The sequence below is a fragment of the Ambystoma mexicanum genome, chromosome 4p (genome assembly GCF_040938575.1).
Source record: "Ambystoma mexicanum isolate Mex_15411 chromosome 4p, UKY_AmexF1_1, whole genome shotgun sequence".
Classification (NCBI taxonomy): Eukaryota; Metazoa; Chordata; class Amphibia; order Caudata; family Ambystomatidae; genus Ambystoma; species Ambystoma mexicanum.
Genome location: NC_090927.1, coordinates 83,993,832 through 84,014,667, shown reverse-complemented (window position 1 = coordinate 84,014,667; position 20,836 = coordinate 83,993,832). Strand labels below are relative to the sequence as shown.

The following is a 20,836-nucleotide window of genomic DNA, read 5'->3' as shown; positions in this document are numbered from 1 at the left end:
AAGGGGAACGTCGGATTGACACACTGTCATCAGGAGTGTCGAGAGGACTGAAGCTTCAACAGCTGAAAACGTTTTGATAAATTTGCTCAGGCTTTCCCTGATCAAAAAAGTCACAAAAAAAATAATAAATAAAAAAAAATCCTAAATAAAAATAAAATGCAGCTACTGGTGTTCAATGGACAGTGATAGAAAGGTAATGGGTCCCTGGAGGGGAGGGGATATTCCGCCTCCAAAAGGCCCGCGTGGGGCTCAGTGAAGCAATGCACTGATACAAGGTGATAGCGATTGGCAAATACACAGAAGGAACACAAAATTAAAATCCTGGTTCATGTGAATGGATGTTCCCCGCACATTTCCCCAGCACTCTCCGGTTGCGAAACAAGCTGTTGTGCAATGGGTTTGGCGTGTGTTCAGGACACCTGTCACTGCCCCCTCCCTTCCCACCTGTGTGCGCCTTTAAATGGCAGGGGGCAGCATGCTGGGGAGTCAGACACTGTCCCCGACAGCAGCATGAAGGCGTCTGCCGCAAGCACCCTGGCCCTGGCATTGGGCCTCCTCTGCACAGTGCAGGCCAGGCTGATCATCTCATCAGGTAGGAGCGAAATATTGCCTGTGGGGTTTCACAGATGAAAGGAAAAAAGAGTACACCGGATAGTCAGCAATGATTCAACCCCACAGGGCTTCTATAAGCGAGCTTCTCGGTTGGGAATTAGCCACATAATGCCCCCCACCCACAAGCCCCACTCCCTGCCCATGGGTTAAGGGTGAGGCAACCCTCAGAGACAGCAAAGAAGAGGAGGGGGCGCCTTGGGTGGACTGGCCTATAGGGAACTCTGGAGAGTTCCCTGTAGGCCTCTGCACCCTGGGTCTCTTGTGTGAGGTGTTTCCAAATTTGACCATAGGAAAAGCATTGGACTTGTTGAAAATGTGTACTATGGGGCCACTTTGGAAATAATTTCCAGGGCCTCTTTTGGCTCCCAGTCCACCCCTGGCCCTGCTTAGGCACTTATATTACTGCCAGCTCGCATCTCAAGCCGTACACATCACGCCCCTTCTCCGTTGGGGTGCTCGATGGAAGATATTGCTGGTGAGGGAGCAAACACCAGTGTCTATAGGTGGAAATATCAGGCCTCTGTCGGCCACTTTGAGAGGGTAAGGAGGGAGACTAGTAGAGTGCTGAGAGGGTGAGCAGGGAGACTAGTAGAGTGCTGAGAGGGTGAGCAGGGAGACTAGTAGAGTGCTGAGAGGTTGAACAGGGAGACTAGTAGAGCGCTGAGAGGGTGTGCAGGGAGACTAGTAGAGTGCTGAGAGGGTGTGCAGGGAGACTAGTAGAGTGCTGAGAGGGTGAGCAGGGAGACTAGTAGTGTGCTGTGAGGGTGAGCAGGGAGACTAGTAGAGTGCTGAGAGGGTGTGCAGGGATACTAGTTGAGTGCGAGAGGGTGAAAGGGAGACTAGTAGAGTGCTGAGAGGGTGAACAGGGAGACTAGTAGAGTGCTGAGAGGGTAAGCAGGGAGACTAGTAGAGTGCTGAGAGGGTGTGCAGGGAGACTAGTAGAGTGCTGAGAGGGTGAACAGGGAGACTAGTAGAGCGCTGAGAGGGTAAGCAGGGAGACTAGTAGAGTGCTGAGAGGGTGAACAGGGAGACTAGTCTCTACTAGTCTCCCTGAGACTAGCGCTGAGAGGGTAAGCAGGGAGACTAGTAGAGCGCTGAGAGGGTGAGCAGGGAGACTAGTAGAGTGCTGAGAGGGTGTGCAGGGAGACTAGTAGAGCGCTGAGAGGGTGAGCAGGGTGACTAGTAGAGTGCTGAGAGGGTGAGCAGGGAGACTAGTAGAGCGCTGAGAGGGTGAACAGGGAGACTAGTAGAGCGCTGAGAGGGTAAGCAGGGAGACTAGTAGAGTGCTGAGAGGGTGAGCAGGGAGACTAGTAGAGTGCTGAGAGGGTGAGCAGGGAGACTAGTAGAATGCTGAGAGGGTGAGCAGGGAGACTAGTAGAGCTCTGAGAGGGTAAGCAGGGAGACTAGTAGAGTGCTGAGAGGGTGTGCAGGGAGACTAGTAGAGTGCTGAGAGGGTGAGCAGGGTGACTAGTAGAGTGCTGAGAGGGTGAGCAGGGAGACTAGTAGAGCGCTAAGAGGGTGAACAGGGAGACTAGTAGAGCGCTGAGAGGGTAAGCAGGGAGACTAGTAGAGCGCTGAGAGGGTGAGCAGGGAGACTAGTAGAGTGCTGGGAGGGTGAGCAGGGAGACTAGTAGAGTGCTGAGAGGGTGAGCAGGGAGACTAGTAGAGCTCTGAGAGGGTAAGCAGGGAGACTAGTAGAGTGCTGAGAGGGTAAGCAGGGAGACTAGTAGAGTGCTGAGAGGGTGAGCAGGGAGACTAGTAGAGTGCTGAGAGGGTGTGCAGGGAGACTAGTTGAGTGCGAGAGGGTGAACAGGGAGACTAGTAGAGTGCTGAGAGGGTGAATAGGGAGACTAGTAGAGCGCTGAGAGGGTGAACAGGGAGACTAGTAGAGGGCTGAGAGGGTGAGCAGGGAGACTAGTAGAGCGCTGAGAGGGTGAGCAGGGAGACTAGTAGAGTGCTGAGAGGGTGAACAGGGAGACTAGTAGAGCACTGAGAGGGTGAACAGGGAGACTAGTAGGGTGCTGAGAGGGTTTGAAGGGAGACTAGTAGAGTGCTGAGAGGGTGAACAGAGAGACTAGTAGAGCGCTGAGAGGGTAAGCAGGGAGACTAGTAGAGTGCTGAGAGGGTGTGCAGGGAGACTAGTTGAGTGCTGAGAGGGGGAGCAGGGTGACTAGTAGAGTGCTGAGAGGGTGAACAGGGAGACTAGTAGAGCGCTGAGAGGGTGAACAGGGAGACTAGTAGAGTGCTGAGAGGGTAAGCAGGGACACTAGTAGAGTGCTGAGAGGGTGAGCAGGGAGACTAGTAGAGTGCTGAGAGGTTGAGCAGGGAGACTAGTAGAGTGCTGAGAGGGTAAGCAGGGAGACTAGTAGAGTGCTGAGAGGGTGTGCAGGTAGACTAGTAGAGTGCTGAGGGGGTGAGCATGGAGACTAGTAGAGTGCTGTGAGGGTGAGCAGGGAGACTAGTAGAGTGCTGAGAGGGTGTGCAGGGAGACTAGTCGAGTGCGAGAGGGTGAACAGGGAGACTAGTGGAGCGTTGAGAGGGTGAAAAGGGAGACTACTAGAGGGCTGAGAGGGTGAGCAGGGAGACTAGTAGAGCGCTGAGAGGGTAAGCAGGGAGACTAGTAGAGTGCTGAGAGGGTGTGCAGGGAGACTAGTAGAGTGCTGAGAGGGTGAGCAGGGTGACTAGTAGAGTGCTGAGAGGGTGAACAGGGAGACTAGTAGAGCGCTGAGAGGGTGAACAGGGAGACTAGTAGAGTGCTGAGAGGGTGAACAGGGAGACTAGTAGAGTGCTGAGAGGGTGAACAGGGAGACTAGTAGAGCGCTGAGAGGGTAAGCAGGGAGACTAGTAGAGTGCTGAGAGGGTGTGCAGGGAGACTAGTAGAGTAGAGTGCTGAGAGGGTGAGCAGGGAGACTAGTAGAGTGCTGTGAGGGTGAGCAGGGAGACTAGTAGAGTGCTGAGAGGGTGTGCAGGGAGACTAGTTGAGTGTGAGAGGGTGAACAGGGAGACTAGTAGAGTGCTGAGAGGGTGAACAGGGAGACTAGTAGAGTGCTGAGAGGGTAAGCAGGGAGACTAGTAGGGTGCTGAGAGGGTTTGCAGGGAGACTACTAGAGTGCTGAGAGAGTGAACAGAGAGACTAGTAGAGCGCTGAGAGTGTAAGCAGGGAGACTAGTAGAGTGCTGAGAGGGTGTGCAGGGAGACTAGTAGAGTGCTGAGAGGGTGAGCAGGGTGACTAGTAGAGTGCTGAGAGGGTGAACAGGGAGACTAGTAGAGCGCTGAGAGGGTGAACAGGGAGACTAGTAGAGTGCTGAGAGGGTAAGCAGGGACACTAGTAGAGTGCTGAGAGGGTAAGCAGGGAGACTAGTAGAGTGCTGAGAGGGTGTGCAGGGAGACTAGTAGAGTGCTGAGACTAGTAGAGTGCTGAGTAGGTGTGCAGGGAGACTAGTAGAGTGCTGAGAGGGTGAGCAGGGTCACTAGTAGAGTGCTGAGAGGGTGAACAGGGAGACTAGTAGAGCGCTGAGAGGGTGAACAGGGAGACTAGTAGAGTGCTGAGAGGGTAAGCAGGGAGACTAGTAGAGTGCTGAGAGGGTGAGCAGGGAGCATAGTAGAGTGCTGAAAGGGTAAGCAGGGAGACTAGTAGAGTGCTGAGAGGGTGTGCAGGGAGACTAGTAGAGTGCTGAGAGGGTGAGCAGGGAGACTAGTAGAGCGCTGAGAGGGTAAGCAGGGAGACTAGTAGAGTGCTCAGAGGGTGTGCAGGGAGACTAGTAGAGTGCTGAGAGGGAGAGCAGGGAGACTAGTAGAGTGCTGAGAGGGTGTGCAGGGAGACTAGTAGAGTGCTGAGAGGGTGAGCAGGGTGACTAGTAGAGTGCTGAGAGGGTGAACAGGGAGACTAGTAGAGCGCTGAGAGGGTGAACAGGGAGACTAGTAGAGTGCTGAGAGGGTAAGCAGGGAGACTAGTAGAGTGCTGAGAGGGTGAGCAGGGAGACTAGTTGAGCGCTGAGAGGGTGAGCAGGGAGACTAGTAGAGCGCTGAGAGGGTGAACAGGGAGACTAGTAGAGCGCTGAGAGGGTAAGCAGGGAGACTAGTAGAGTGCTGAGAGGGTGAGCAGGGAGACTAGTAGAGCGCTGAGAGGGTGAGCAGGGAGACTAGTAGAGTGCTGAGAGGGTGAACAGGGAGACTAGTAGAGCGCTGAGAGGGTAAGCAGGGAGACTAGTAGAGTGCTGAGAGGGTGTGCAGGGAGACTAGTTGAGTGCGATACGGTGAACAGGGAGACTAGTAGAGTGCTGAGAGGGTGAACAGGGAGACTAGTAGAGCGCTGAGAGGGTAAGCAGGGAGACTAGTAGGGTGCTGAGAGGGTGTGCAGGGAGACTAGTAGAGTGCTGAGAGGGTGAACAGAGAGACAAGTAGAGCGCTGAGAGGGTAAGCAAGGAGACTAGTAGAGTGGTGAGAGGGTGTGCAGGGAGACTAGTAGAGTGCTGAGAGGGTGAGCAGGGTGACTAGTAGAGTGCTGAGAGGGTGAACAGGGAGACTAGTAGAGCGCTGAGAGGGTGAACAGGGAGACTAGTAGAGTGCTGAGAGGGTAAGCAGGGAGACTAGTAGAGTGCTGAGAGGGTGAGCAGGGAGACTAGTAGAGTGCTGAGAGGGTGAGCAGGGAGACTAGTAGAGTGCTGAGAGGGTGAACAGGGAGACTAGTAGAGCGCTGAGAGGGTAAGCAGGGAGACTAGTAGAGTGCTGAGAGGGTGTGCAGGGAGACTAGTAGAGTGTTGAGGGGGTGAGCAGGGAGACTAGTAGAGTGCTGTGAGGGTGAGCAGGGAGACTAGTAGAGTGCTGAGAGGGTGTGCAGGGAGACTAGTTGAGTGCGAGAGGGTGAACAGGGAGACTAGTAGAGTGCTGAGAGGGTGAATAGGGAGACTAGTAGAGCGCTGAGAGGGTGAACAGGGAGACTAGTAGAGGGCTGAGAGGGTGAGCAGGGAGACTAGTAGAGTGCTGAGAGGGTAAGCAGAGAGACTAGTAGAGTGCTGAGAGGGTGTGCAGGGAGACTAGTAGAGTGCTGAGAGGATGAGCAGGGTGACTAGTAGAGTGCTGAGAGGGTGAATAGGGAGACTAGTAGAGCGCTGAGAGGGTGAACAGGGAGACTAGTAGAGTGCAGAGAGGGTGAGCAGGGAGACTAGTAGAGCGCTGAGAGGGTGAACAGGGAGACTAGTAGAGCGCTGAGAGGGTAAGCAGGGAGACTAGTAGAGTGCTGAGAGGGTGTGCAGGGAGACTAGTAGAGTGCTGAGAGGGTGTGCAGGGAGACTAGTAGAGTGCTGAGAGGGTGAGCAGGAAGACTAGTAGAGTGCTGTGAGGGTGAGCAGGGAGACTAGTAGAGTGCTGAGAGGGTGTGCAGGGAGACTAGTTGAGTGCGAGAGGGTGAACAGGGAGACTAGTAGAGTGCTGAGAGGGTGAACAGGGAGACTAGTAGAGCACTGAGAGGGTAAGCAGGGAGACTAGTAGGGTGCTGAGAGGGTTTGCAGGGAGACTAGTAGAGTGCTGAGAGGGTGAACAGAGAGACTAGTAGAGCGCTGAGAGTGTAAGCAGGGAGACTAGTAGAGTGCTGAGAGGGTGTGCAGGGAGACTAGTAGAGTGCTGAGAGGGTGTGCAGGGAGACTAGTAGAGTGCTGAGGGGGTGAGCAGGGAGACTAGTAGAGTGCTGTGAGGGTGAGCAGGGAGACTAGTAGAGTGCTGAGAGGGTGTGCAGGGAGACTAGTTGAGTGCGAGAGGGTGAACAGGGAGACTAGTAGAGTGCTGAGAGGGTGAACAGGGAGACTAGTAGAGCGCTGAGAGGGTAAACAAGGAGACTAGTAGAGTGCTGAGAGGGTGTGCAGGGAGACTAGTAGAGTGCTGAGAGGGTGAGCAGGGAGACTAGTAGAGAGCTGAGAGCGTGTGCAGGGAGACTAGTAGACTGCTGAGAGGGTGAGCAGGGTGACTAGTAGAGTGCTGAGAGAGTGAATAGGGAGACTAGTAGAGCGCTGAGAGGGTGAACAGGGAGACTAGTAGAGGGCTGAGAGGGTGAGCAGGGAGACTAGTAGAGCGCTGAGAGGGTAAGCAGGGAGACTAGTAGAGTGCTGAGAGGGTGTGCAGGGAGACTAGTAGAGTGCTGAGAGGGTGAGCAGGGAGACTAGTAGAGTGCTGAGAGGGTGTGCAGGGAGACTAGTAGAGTGCTGAGAGGGTGAGCAGGGAGACTAGTTGAGTGCCGAGAGGGTGAGCAGGGAGACTAGTAGAGTGCTGTGAGGGTGAGCAGGGAGACTAGTAGAGTGCTGAGAGGGTGTGCAGGGAGACTAGTTGAGTGCGAGAGGGTGAGCAGGGAGACTAGTAGAGTGCTGAGAGGGTGAACAGGGAGACTAGTAGAGCGCTGAGAGGGTAAGCAGGGAGACTAGTAGGGTGCTGAGAGGGTGTGCAGGGAGACTAGTAGAGTCCTGAGAGGGTGAACAGAGAGACTAGTAGAGCGCTGAGAGGGTAAGCAGGGGGACTAGTAGAGTGCTGAGAGGGTGTGCAGGGAGACTAGTAGAGTGCTGAGAGGGTGAGCAGGGTGACTAGTAGAGTGCTGAGAGGGTGTGCAGGGAGACTAGTAGAGTGCTGAGAGGGTGAGCAGGGTGACTAGTAGAGTGCTGGGAGGGTGAATAGGGAGACTAGTAGAGCGCTGAGAGGGTGAACAGGGAGACTAGTAGAGTGCTGAGAGGGTGAGCAGGGAGACTAGTAGAGTGCTGAGAGGGTGAACAGGGAGAGTAGTAGAGCGCTGAGAGGGTAAGCAGGGAGATAGTAGAGTGCTGAGAGGGTGAGCATGGAGACTAGTAGAGTGCTGAGAGGGTGAACAGGGAGACTAGTAGAGCGCTGAGAGGGTAAGCAGGGAGACTAGTAGAGTGCTGAGAGGGTGTGCAGGGAGACTAGTAGAGTGCTGAGAGGGTGAGCAGGGAGACTAGTAGAGCGCTGAGAGGGTGTGCAGGGAGACTAGTAGAGTGCTGAGAGGGTGAGCAGGGAGACTAGTAGAGTGCTGAGAGGGTGAGCAGGGAGACTAGTTGAGTGCCGAGAGGGTGAGCAGGGAGACTAGTAGAGTGCTGTGAGGGTGAGCAGGGAGACTAGTAGAGTGCTGAGAGGGTGTGCAGGGAGACTAGTTGAGTGCGAGAGGGTGAACAGGGAGACTAGCAGAGTGCTGAGAGGGTGAACAGGGAGACTAGTAGAGCACTGAGAGGGTAAGCAGGGAGACTAGTAGCGTGCTGAGAGGGTGTGCAGGGAGACTAGTAGAGTGCTGAGAGGGTGAACAGAGAGACTAGTAGAGCGCTGAGAGGGTAAGCAGGGAGACTAGTAGAGTGCTGAGAGGGTGTGCAGTGAGACTAGTAGAGTGCTGAGAGGGTGAGCAGGGTGACTAGTAGAGTGCTGAGAGGGTGAACAGGGAGACTAGTAGAGCGCTGAGAGGGTGAACAGGGAGACTAGTAGAGTGCTGAGAGGGTAAGCAGGGAGACTAGTAGAGCGCTGAGAGGGTGAGCAGGGAGACTAGTAGAGTGCTGAGAGGGTGAGCAGGGAGACTAGTAGAGTGCTGAGAGGGTGAACAGGGAGACTAGTAGAGCGCTGAGAGGGTAAGCAGGGAGACTAGTAGTGTGCTGAGAGGGTGTGCAGGGAGACTAGTAGAGTGCTGAGGGGGTGAGCAGGGAGACTAGTAGAGTGCTGTGAGGGTGAGCAGGGAGACTAGTAGAGTGCTGAGAGGGTGTGCAGGGAGACTAGTTGAGTGCGAGAGGGTGAACAGGGAGACTAGTAGAGTGCTGAGAGGGTGAACAGGGAGACTAGTAGAGCGCTGAGAGGGTGAGCAGGGAGACTAGTAGAGTGCTGAGAGGGTGAGCAGGGAGACTAGTAGAGTGCTGAGAGGGTGAACAGGGAGACTAGTAGAGCGCTGAGAGGGTAAGCAGGGAGACTAGTAGTGTGCTGAGAGGGTGTGCAGGGAGACTAGTAGAGTGCTGAGGGGGTGAGCAGGGAGACTAGTAGAGTGCTGTGAGGGTGAGCAGGGAGACTAGTAGAGTGCTGAGAGGGTGTGCAGGGAGACTAGTTGAGTGCGAGAGGGTGAACAGGGAGACTAGTAGAGTGCTGAGAGGGTGAACAGGGAGACTAGTAGAGCGCTGAGAGGGTAAGCAGGGAGACTAGTAGAGTGCTGAGAGGGTGTGCAGGGAGACTAGTAGAGTGCTGAGAGGGTGAGCAGGGTGACTAGTAGAGTGCTGAGAGGGTGAATAGGGAGACTAGTAGAGCGCTGAGAGTGTGATCAGGGAGACTAGTAGAGGGCTGAGAGGGTGAGCAGGGAGACTAGTACAGCGCTGAGAGGGTAAGCAGGGAGACTAGTAGAGTGCTGAGAGTGTGAGCAGGGAGGCTAGTAGAGTGCTGAGAGGGTGTGCAGGGAGACTAGTAGAGTGCTGAGAGGGTCAGCAGGGTGACTAGTAGAGTGCTGAGAGGGTGAGAGGGTGAATAGGGAGACTAGTAGAGCGCTGAGAGGGTGAACAGGGAGACTAGTAGAGCGCTGCACTACCGCAGGTACTCCTTCCCTCCTCATCTCCCATTGGCAGGAATCAGGTCTGATGGAGGGGCTGCAGTTCAGTGCATGTGGAATTTTCATGACTATGGACCTCAGTTCGAGTTTGGCAGTATTTCTGCTTAACTACCGTCAAACTTGTTTACCCTAACAGCCACAGGGTCCAGCAGATTTACTGCATGATTACAGGTGGGGTAAAGATAGTGTAATTCCCCATGTTTTGAGTACATAGGACTCCATGGGGCAGTAACTCCACAGCAATAAATCGGATCATTTTTGGACCTGAAGTGAGAAATCTACCTCTACAAACTTGCTGGAGGCAAATCCTCCACATAAAGGCCACATGTATTCTGCGCTACGGTAAAAGTGGCGTTAATTTTGTTACCGCCTCAAAAGTAGCAGTAACAAACTCAGTGCAAGGACATCGCATTGAAAAAGCATTCATTGATATGATATGGCAATTATAACGTGCCTATACACAAGTGTTTCTAGGCGCGACAAGACAAGAAGGGGGAAACGGAGGACAAAACAACGATCTTACTAGGGCTTGTGTCATTCAGATCGCACAAGTGCATGGAAGTCGAAGGGGAGAAGTGCAGGGGACAGAGATGTGCAGGTAACTCAAAAGTGCGGCCAGCGGGTGGATCAGTGCAAGTAAATCAGAAAGTGCACCCAACGGGTGGCTCATAAGTGCAGATAGAAGGAACTGTAGGGTTGCAGGTACAGACCCTTAAGTGCTGGGGGTGCTGAGAGGCAGTGCAAGGGCAACTGGAAATGCGGGAGCCTGGGTCCAAGTTCAGAGGGTGGCCAGGGGACCAGTGCATGGAGCAATCGGGACATCAGCAGGGGAGAGGAAGAGAGAAAGCGGGAGCAAAAAGGAAGATCTTGAGTTGCTTCCGGAACCGGAGGTGGTTCTGCTCCAGTTTGAGAGAGGCAGGGAGGCTGTTCCAGAGGGAGGCCCCAGCCGAAGATAAAGATCTCCCCCCAACTCATTGATTGGAGAAGCGACTGACCCTCAAGGAGTTGGAGGTGGATGAGCGGAGAGCTTGAGAAGGGAGATGTTTAGGAAGAGAGAGTTGGAGTTAGTGCGGTCCAAGGCCCCAGAAAGCTTTGTAGATGATGCAAAGCATCTTGAACTTGATCCTTGTCGCCAGAGGGAGCCGTAAAGAGATTTCAGAGCTGGAGAGATGCAATCCCGGGGCTTGAGGCCAAGGACAAGTTTCACAGTCCTGTTCTGGATAAGTTGTAGAGGTCGGAGAGTAGAGGCAGGTAGGTTTAGAACGGGGCTGTTGCAGTAGTCCAGTCTAGAGAGAACCAGGGCTCTGGAGACAGTGAGCCTCTGGGGGAACGTGAGGAAAGGATGAATACCTCTGGGGAGGTGCAGCTGATAGTTTGACTTCTTAGAGATGTCAGAGATGTGAGGGGAGAAGGAGAGAGTGGAGTCGAAGATGACCCCAAGGTTCTTATCCTCACAAGTAGGAGGGGCAAGAAGGCACAGAGTGGCCGGCCAGAGAGAGAGAGAGGAAAGGAGGGAGCGTGTGTCCCAATGAGGAGGATCTCAGTCTTACTGGCATTAAGGCAGAGTTCATTGGCGGCGCCACACTCCTGAATTGCGGCCAGAAGGGGAAGAGGCAGCTGAGGGGAGCCTGAAAGATATTCATTCATGTTTATATTACACATTGAAGATACAAAAATGAATTGTAGTTAAAGAAGGATATTTACAGAAATACTACAATGATAATAAAGTGATAACTGGTAAAACTGGTAAAACTGACACTAGCTTAAACAAGCATTGACAATGACAATAGTTGTAGCTTTTGTGTAGGCATGGGCTAGAACATGTTGTGATTACCTGGGCACATAATAGAAGTGCCTGGTAAATGTCTATCTAATACCTATAGACACAACTATTGGCTTTGGCTATGCTTGTATTTAACAGGACTTCAATGCAAGGGGCGGATATAAATCAGGTGGTTGAAGTCACACTTGTTCAAGACATTTTAATGCACCAGTATTGCAATTTAAGTGGTATTTAAGCCATTAACTCTCAGCACACCGCTTAGAAGTACACAGGCAGGCCAAAGTTTGATGTTACCACTTGATGGCGCTAGCTCAAGAGATCCCAGGAGGATGTGTTTAGGGCAGGTAGGGGGTTGGAATGGCAACGGAACTTAACATGCGCATTGGCAGTCAATGGGTAGACAAATAATAAAAGTTGTCTATCCCCTCTAAAATGTAATCTCCCACCAAACTGTAATCCAATGCAATCGTTTTGGAGTTTACCAGCCAAAATTAAAAATAGACAGAGAAATAAAACACTAATAATATTATAGAAAGATAAGAACGGAAAAGAGTAAAGAAAATCAACGGTGAAGAGAGGAAATATACAAGAAAATAGCAACCATTTAGATAAGTTTGCTGTATGACAAACTATACATACAAGTCATCTCCTGAGAAATTGTAAAGTCAATGGGCCTCATTATATGTTTTCCAGTATCCCACCAGTAATTCCAGCAGTATACCAGCAAACGGACCTTCCGTTACCAGCCCCTGAGGTGGCGGCAACCGCAGACAATTCCCAATTCCATGGAGTCAATTGCTGGTATTACCGGCACTGGCAAAACCCTTGCAGGTAATACCGGCTCTTTTTTGGTGGTTGGGGCCCAATTTACTCCAACTCTTGGCTGGAGGTAAATCAGCCAACTCCTGCTGGCAAACTACTGCCACTTTTCCCGCCACTTTTCTTGCGCCGCCAAACTTATAAGACCCAATGTATTAAGTCACATTCTGGTGAGTTGTCTGGGGGTGAAGTGATGTAAATCAGTTTTAAGAGTGTGGGCCTGTGCTGGAGGAAGCAAGACTGATTTGCAATAAGAATACTTTTATTGGCTTTGCTTTGCACATAGGTAGCCCGGATTACTGCACAGTGTGTTCTGCTCTGCCCTGCTGCATTAAGCTGTAGTACATGATGTGATGGAACACTATGTTCTTTTTCTTGGATATGTAGACCGCTAGCATGCCATAGGTTTCACCGAGTATGTATATGTATGAGCAGGAACATGTAAGCATCAGAGCGCTGTACAAGGGGAGCGCCCCCAGGGAGTTGAACGAAGGCAGCAGGGGTAGCAGAGGAACTGGGGAAGGGGCAATCGCACCTGCTTATCCCATCTCAGTGCTCTTGGCCATAATGGGCCTTCATCACTCTCGCCATGGTCTCTGTAATCATTGTCACCAGGTGAGCAGTTCATGACCCCCCTTGATTGTGTGCAAAGGAAAGGTAATGGGCAGCTTCTTCCAGGGATGTCCTGTTAGGACCCAGTCGGGAAAGTACTGTGGACGGAAAAAGCAGGACTGGCAATAGTGACCCTTACAGCACGAGGTCAGTCGCCCCTCATGTATACGGGTCCCCTGGGACCTTTGGGGAGATGTTCATGTGTATCAAAGGTCTGAAGAGAAAAAATAGCTTTCTTCAGAGAGAACCAAAAAAGGATCGATTTAGTACATGTATGTGTGGGAGAGTGTGTGAAGGTATGTCGCGGGAATGGGAGGGGGCGGGGCGCGAGTTTAAATGCTGAAAGTTACATGGCGAGCTGTGGTAGACGTTGCTGATCAGTCTCTGATAACTGATGCCTCTGACGTTATAAAGGACTAGGCAAAGCATAATACTACTCAGGAAGGTCTGCTGAGGCCTAAAACTGCCGACAACAATGAGGGCTTAGTCACATCTATTCTGAATTTCACTGGTTAACTCGCATTGCTATTTCCAATGTTCAATCCCACCGCATGGCAGAGTCCTAGCACCCTGTAAATTGCATGTCAAGTAAAAATAAACATTAAGAAATGCTCTTCTGCCAAAGGAGGATGTTGAGCTATGATTAGAAACACACTTATAGGAATAAATAAACGAACTCAACTCGCCTTGCACTGATTGTTTCTCAGAATGCAGAAGCCCTTGGCTGGGAAGCATCCCCTCCTTAGGGTGCATGGAGATCCTTACAGAACATCCGAGGGATTACTTTGAGATCCCCACGCGGGCAACACATGAGGTGGGGGTTTTGACTGTAATCTCTTCAGGAGGGATGGTGTTGGAAAGGGGATATGAGCGCAGGCGGATGATTGCTTTGCTGCCTGTTCAGGAGGAGTAGTGTTGGCAAGGTGTTATGTTGTCAAGGGGATATAGTTGCAGGCCGATCCCTTTGCTGCCTGTTCAGCAGGGGTAGTGTTGGCAAGGAGACATAATCGCAGGCAGATCCCTTTACTGCCTGTTCTGGAGTGATGTTGTTGGCAAGGGGATATAATCACAGGCAGATCCCGTTGCCGCCTGTTCAGGAGGGGTGTGTTGTCATCGGGATATAATCACAGGATGATCCCTGTGTTGCCTGTTCAGGAGAGGTGTTATTGGCATCGGACTATCATCACAGGCTGATCCATTGCTGCCTGTTCAGGAGGGGTAGTCTTGGCACTGGGATATAATCACAGGCATATACATTTGCTGCCTGTTCAGCAAGGGTGGTGTTGGCAGGGGAGTATAATTGCAGGCAGATCCCTTTGCTGCCTGTTAGGAGGGGTGGCGTTGGCATCGGGCTATAATCACAGGCTGATCCCTGTGTTGCCTGTTCAGGAGGGGTGGTGTTGGCATCAGGATATAATCAAAGGCTGATCCCTGTGCTGCCTGTTCAGGAGGGGTGTTGTTGGCATCGGACTAACATCACAGGCTGGTCCCGTTGCTGCTTGTTCAGGAGGGGTGGTCTTGGCATCGGGATATAATCACAGGCTGATCCCGTTGCCGCCTGTTCAGGAGGGGTGGTGTTGGCATCGGGATATAATCACAGGATGATCCCTGTATTGCCTGTTCAGGAGAGGTGTTATTGGCATCGGACTATCATCACAGGCTGATCCATTGCTGCCTGTTCAGGAAGGGTGGTGTTGGCAGGGGAGTATAATTGCAGGCAGATCCCCTTGCTGCCTGTTCAGGAGGGGTGGGGTTCGAAAGACGATATAATTGCAGGCAGATCCCTTTGCTGCCTGTACAGGAGGAGTAGTGTTGGCAAGGGGATATAGTTTGCAGGCAGATCCCTTTGCTGCCTGTTCGGGATGAGTAGTGTTGACAAGGGGACATAATCGCAGGCAGATCCCTTTGCTGCCTGTTCAGCAGGGGTGGTGTTGGCAGGGGATAACATCACAAGCAGATCCCTTTGTTGCCTGATTAGGAGGGGTGGCGTTGGCATCATGATATAATCACAGGCTGATCCCTGTGCTGCCTGTTCAGGAGGGGTGGTGTTGGCATCAGGATATAATCAAAGGCTGATCCCTGTGCTGCCTGTTCAGGAGGGGTGTTGTTGGCATCGGACTAACATCACAGGCTGGTCCCGTTGCTGCTTGTTCAGGAGGGGTGGTCTTGGCATCGGGATATAATCACAGGCTGATCCCTGTGCTGCCTGTTCAGGAGGGGTGTTGTTGGCATTGGGCTAACATCACAGGCTGGTCTCGTTGCTGCCTGTTCAGGAGGGGTGGTGTTGGCATCGGGATATAATCACAGGCTGATCCTGTTGCCGACTGTTCAGGAGGGGTGGTGTTGGCATCGGGATATAATCACAGGCTGATCCCTGTGTTGCCTGTTCAGGAGGGGTGTTGTTGGCATCGGGCTATCATCACAGGCTGATCCATTTGCTGCCTGTTCAGGAGGGGTAGTCTTGGCACTGGGATATAATCACAGGCAGATACATTTGCTACCTGTTCAGCAGGGGTGGTGTTGGCAGGGGGGTATAATTGCAGGCAGATCCCTTTGCTGCCTGTTCAGGAGGGGTAGGGTTCGAAAGACAATATAATTGCAGGCTGATCCCTTTGTTGTCTGTTCAGGAGGAGTAGTGTTGGAAAGGGGATATAGTTTGCAGCCAGATCCCTTTGCTGCCTGTTCGGGAGGAGTAGTGTTGACAAGGGGACATAATCGCAGGCAGATCCCTTTGCTGCCTGTTCAGCAGGGGTGGTGTTGGCAGGGGATAACATCACAGGCAGATCCCTTTGTTGCCTGATTAGGAGGGGTGGCGTTGGCATCAGGATATAATCACAGGCTGATCCCTGTGCTGCCTGTTCAAGAGGGATGGTCTTGGCATGAGGATATAATCACAGGCTGATCCCTTTGCCGCCTGTTCAGGAGGGGTGGTGTTGGCCTCGGGATATAATCACAGGCTGATCCTTGTGCTCCTTGTTCAGGAGGGGTGTTGTTGGCATCGGGCTAACATCACATGCTGGTCCCGTTGCTGCCTGTTCAGGAGGGGTGGTATTGGCATCGGGATATAATCACAGGCTGATCCCGTTGCCGCCTGTTCAGGAGGGGTGGTGTTGGCATCGGGATATAATCACTGGCTGATCCCTTTGCCGCCTGTTCAGGAGGGGTGGTGTTGGCATCGGGATATAATCACAGGCTGATCCCTGTGTTGCCTGTTCAGGAGGGGTGTTGTTGGCATTGGGCTATCATCACAGGCTGATCCATTTGCTGCCTGTTCAGGAGGGGTAGTCTTGGCATTGGGATATAATCACAGGCAGATCCCTTTGCTGCCTGTTCTGGAGGGATGGTGTAGGCAAGGGGATATAATCACAAGCAGATCCCTTTGCTGCCTGTTCAGGCAGGATGGTGTTGGCAGGGGGATATAATCGCAGACACATCCCATTTCTGCCTATTCAGGGTAGTGTTCGAAAGATGATATAATTGCAGGCAGATCCCTTTGATGCCTGTTCAGGAGGTGTAGTGTTGGCGTCGGGCTATCATCACAGGCTGATCCATTTGCTGCCTGTTCAGGAGGGGTGGTGTTGGCAGGGGGGTATAATTGCAGGCAGATCCCTTTGCTGCCTGTTCAGGAGGAGTAGTGTTTGCAAGGTGATATGTTGTCAAGGGGATATAATCACAGGCAGATCCCTTTGCGGCCTGTTCAGCAGGGGTAGTGTTGGCAATGGACATAATCGCAGGCAGATCCCTTTGCTGCCTGTTCAGCAGGGGTAGTGTTTGCAGGGGAATATAATGGCAGGCAGATCTCTTTGCTGCCTGTTAGGATGAGTAGTGTTGGCAAGGTGATATGTTGTCAAGGAGATATAAACGCAGGCAGATCCCTTTGCTGCCTAGTTAGGAGGGATCGTGTCTCAAGGGGATATAATCACAGGTATATCCATTTGCTGCCTGATCAGGAGGTGTGGTGTTGGCAATGGGATATAATCGCAGGCTGATCCCTTTGCTGCCTATTCTGGAGGGGTCGTGTCTGCAGGGGATATAATCACAGGCTGATCCCTTTGCAGCCTGTTCAGGAGGGGTGGTCTTGGCATCAGGATATAATCACAGGCTGATCAATTTGCTGACAGTTCAGGAGGGGTGTTCTTGGCACCGGGGTATAATCACAGCTGATCCATTTGCTGCCTGTTCAGAAGGGATTATGTTGCAAGCGGATATAATCGCTGGCAGATACATGTGCTGCCTGTTCAGTAGGGGGTGGTGTTGGCAGGGGGATATAATTGCAGGCAGAAACCTTTACTGCCTGTTCAGGAGGGGATATGTTGGCAAGTGGATATAATCACAGGCAGATGCCTTTGCTGCCTGTTCAGGCAGGGTGGTGTTGGCAGGGGGATATAATTACAGGCACAACCCATTGCTGCCTGTTCAGGAGGGGTAGTGTTCAAAAGACAATATAATTGCATGCAGATCCCTTTTCTGCCTGTTCAGGAGGAGTAGTGTTGGCAAGGGGATATCATCTCAGGCAGATCCTTCATCTGCTTGTTAGGAGTGGTGGTGTTGGCAAGTGGATATAATGACAGGCAGATCCCTTTGCTGCCTGTTCAGGAGGAGTAGTGATGGCAAGGGTATATAATCGCAGGCAGATCCCTTTGCTGCTTGTTTGGGGGGAACCTAGCGAGAATATGCTTGCTCCAAGGTTATTAAAAAGGTTCCACCGTAATCACCCAAACAAACTAGGACCAATGGGTGGATCAGCCATTAGGGGGGGTTTGGGGAGGAGTGCTGTCATGGTGCAGGCACCCAAAACCCTGAAACTGGTGGGGCCATCCCGAACTTTGGCCCCAGCCAAGCTCACCTGGACTCAGTCCTGGCGCCGCTGGCGCCAGGCTCATGGAGGTGCTAGTTACATGGTTCATTAACTTCGCTCAGAGAGGCTGAGCCATTCAGTTCAGGGTGTGGCCTGGAACTACTTTACCTGAGAGAAGGGATACGGAGAAGAGGAACATTTTCTTGGAACTACTTGCAAGGCTATTTAAACCGCACCCAACAATCTGAACACGCTTCGCGTTATTCTGCACTCCTGCAGCGTAACGCTCAGCGTATCAGATGATTTCTTGCTTCCTTCTGCCACGCCCGTCCAGAGTCTTCCATCCATCAGCACCTGCGAACAGAGAATAACAGGAGTTATTTAAGCATCGAAGGCCTTACCTGCAGTACATCCAGATCTCATCTCCTGCTTTCCCACGGACCGCCGCATCTACAGAACAGAACGAAAAGCACCCTCTCGGGTAGCTACTCATCAGATCGGCCCGCTCAAGCAACTTCATCGGACAGTTCTTCACTCAGCAGCGCGCCGCAGCTCGACACCGCCACACGGATCTTCTATTCTTCTTCCTGGACTCACGCCGTACCTGCTGAACAGAAAAGGACAAACAGGTTAGTCGCATGTAGCAAAGGAAAGCTACAGAGGCGAACATTTGCGTGCCCAGCACAGCGCTATACTTACCGGCAGGAATCCTGAGCATCATTGTCAGGAGGTTCATCCATCATCCAAAGGTCGCTTAACGCTGCACCTGTAAGGCAATAACGGACATTAGTTATCTTGAACAGAAAGACTTAAAGGCAGTCATTCCATGCAGTTATTGGAATAGAGACTTACCTGCTTACTCCCGGGCCTTCTACTTCAGCAACTTCCTTCGGATCAGTGACGTAACTCGGTCCAGGAAAGACTGTGAACCGCGCCCCTGCCAGATTGTGCAGGACGGAGAGCTCACCCATTCAAAAACAGAGGTGAGCCAGAAGAAGTGAAGGATAGACCGGAAGGAGGTGAAACCACTGACCAGCTCCCTTTGGAAGCTAATATCTTGTTTCGACTTGCAGGCTAAAATCTCCTGAAGCAAGGACTAAGGGGAGACGCAAGCTAGCATCACCAGCCAAGCGGAGCAGCATCAGGACAGACAACACCCTACGCACACGAGCACGCCCCCGTGGAGACCAGGTGAGCGTGACAGTAGTGTTGGCAAGGGTATATAATTGCAGGCAGATGCCTTTGCTGCCTGTTCAGGTGGGGTTGTGTTTACAGTGGATATAATCGCAGGTAGATCCCTTGGCTGCTTGTTCAGCAGGAGTGGTTTTGGCAGAGTGATATAATCGCAGGCAGATAGATCCCTTTGCGGTCTGTTCAGGAGGGGTGGTGCTGGCAAGGGGATATAATGGCAGGCTGATCCATTTGCTGCCTGTTCAGCAGGGGTAGTGTTGGCAAGGGGACATAATCACAGAAAGATCCCATTGCTGCCTGTTCTGGAGGGATGGTGTTGTTAAGGGGATATAACTGCAGGCAGAACCCTTTGCTGCCTGTTCAGGCGGGGTGGTGTTGGCAAGGGGATATAATCACAGGCAGATCCCTCTGCTGACGGTTCAGCAGGGGTGGTGTTGGCAGGGGAATATAATCGCAGGCAGATCACTGTGCTGCCTAATTGGGAGGGGTGTTGTTGGCATCGGGATATAATCACAGGCTGATCACGTGGGTGCCTGTTCAGAATGGGTGGTGTTGGCATCGGGACATAATCGCAGGCAAATGCCTTTGCTGCCTGTTCTAGAGGGATGGTGTTGGCAAGGGGATATACTTGCAGGCAGATCCCTTTGCTGCCTGTTCAGGAGAGGTGGTGTTGGCAAGGGGATATATTCACAGGCAGATCCCTTTGCTGCCTGTTCACCAGGGGTGGTGTTGGCAAGGGGATATAATCGCAGGCAGATGCCGTTGCTGCCTGTTCAGGCAGGGTGGTGTTGGCAAGGGGATATAATCGCAAGCACATCCCATTGCTGCCTGTTCAGGAGGGTTAGTGTTCGAAAGACGATGTAATCACAGGCAGATCGCTTTGCGGCCTAATTAGAAGGGGTGATGTTGGCATCGGGATATTATCACGCGCTGATCCCGTTGGTGCCTGTTCACCGGGGGTGGTGTTGGCAGGGGATAAAATCGCAGGCAGATCCCTTTGCTGCCTGATTAGGAGGGGTGGTGTTGCCATCGGGATATAATCACAGGCTGATCCCTGTGCTGCCTGTTCAGGAGGGGTGTTGTTGGCATCGGGCTATAATCACAGGCTGGTCCTTTTGCTGCCTGTTCAGGAGTGGTGGTATTGGCATCAGGATATAATCACAGGCTGATCAATTTCTTGACAGTTCAGGACGGGTGGCCTTGGCACCGGGGTATAATCACAGGCTGATCCATTTGCTGCCTGTTCACCAGGGGTGGTGTTGGAATCAGTATATAATCACAGGCTGATCCATTTGCTGCCTGTTCAGAAGGGGTGTTGTTGACAGGGGGGTATAATTGCAGGCAGAGCCCTTTGCTGCCTGTTTAGGAGGGGATATGTTGGCAAGGGGATATAATCGCAGGCAGAGGCCTTTGCTGCCTGTTCAGGCAGGGTGGTGTTGGCAGGGGGATATAATCGCAGGCACATCCCATTGCTGCCTGTTCAGGGGGGGTAGTGTTCGAAAGATGATATAATCACAGGCAGATCCCTTTTCTGCCTGTTAGGAGGAGTAGTGTTGGCAAGGGGATATAATCGCATGCAGATCCCTTTGCTGCCTGTTAAGGAGGAGTAGTGTTGGCAAGGGGATATAATCGCAGGCAGATCCTTCTGCTGATGGTTCAGGAGTAGTAGTGTTGGCAAGGGGATATAGTTGTAGGCAGATCCCTTTGGTGCCTGTTCAGGAGCAGTAGTGTTGGCAAAGTGATATGTTGTCAACGGGATAAAATTGCAGGCAGATCCCTTTGCTGCCTGTTCAGGTGGGGTCGTGTTCACAGGGGATATAATCACAGGTAGATCCCTTCGCTGCTTGTTAAGCAGGGGTTGCTTGGCATAGGGATACAATCACAGGCGGATCCATTTGAAGCCTTTGTAGGAGGGGTGGTGTTGGCATCGGGATATAATCATAGACTGGTCACTTTGCGGCCTGTTTAGGCAGAGTAGTGTTGGTAAGGGGATATAATGGCAGGCAGATCCCTTTGCTGCCTGATCAGGAGGTCTGGTGTTGGCAAGGGGATATAATCACAGGCAGATCCCGTTGCTGCCTGTTCTGGAGGGGTGGTTTTGGCAACAGGATATAATCGCAGGAAGAACCCTTTGCTGTCTGTTCTGGAGGGATGGTGTTGGCAAGGGGATATAACTGCAGGCAGATCCCGTTGCTGCCTGTTCAGGAGGGGTGGTGTTGGTAGGGGAATATAATCACAGGCAGATCCCTTTGCTGCCTAATTAGGAGGGGTGTTGTTGGCATCGGGATATAATCACAAGCTGATCCCGTTGGTGCCTGTTCAGGAGGGGTGGTGTTGGCATCGGGACATAATCGCACGCAGATCTGATGGTCTTGGCAAGGGGATATAATTGCAGGCAGATCCCTTTGCTGCCTGTTCACCAGGGTGGTGTTGGCAGGGGATAAAATCGCAGGCA

The 20,836-nt window shown here is 52.2% G+C and overlaps 1 protein-coding gene across 1 annotated transcript in view; it reads left to right on the top strand.

Annotated features, from left to right (window-relative positions):
• The first annotated feature begins 501 nt into the window (after positions 1–501).
• The window catches only part of LOC138452541 (uncharacterized), a 418,730-nt gene continuing 398,395 nt past the window's right edge, over positions 502–20,836 (top strand). The window contains exon 1 of the mRNA XM_069604986.1: positions 502–592. Coding sequence (XP_069461087.1) covers positions 511–592 — 82 coding nt within the window. The 5' untranslated portion in view covers positions 502–510. The remainder of the gene's footprint in view (positions 593–20,836) is intronic.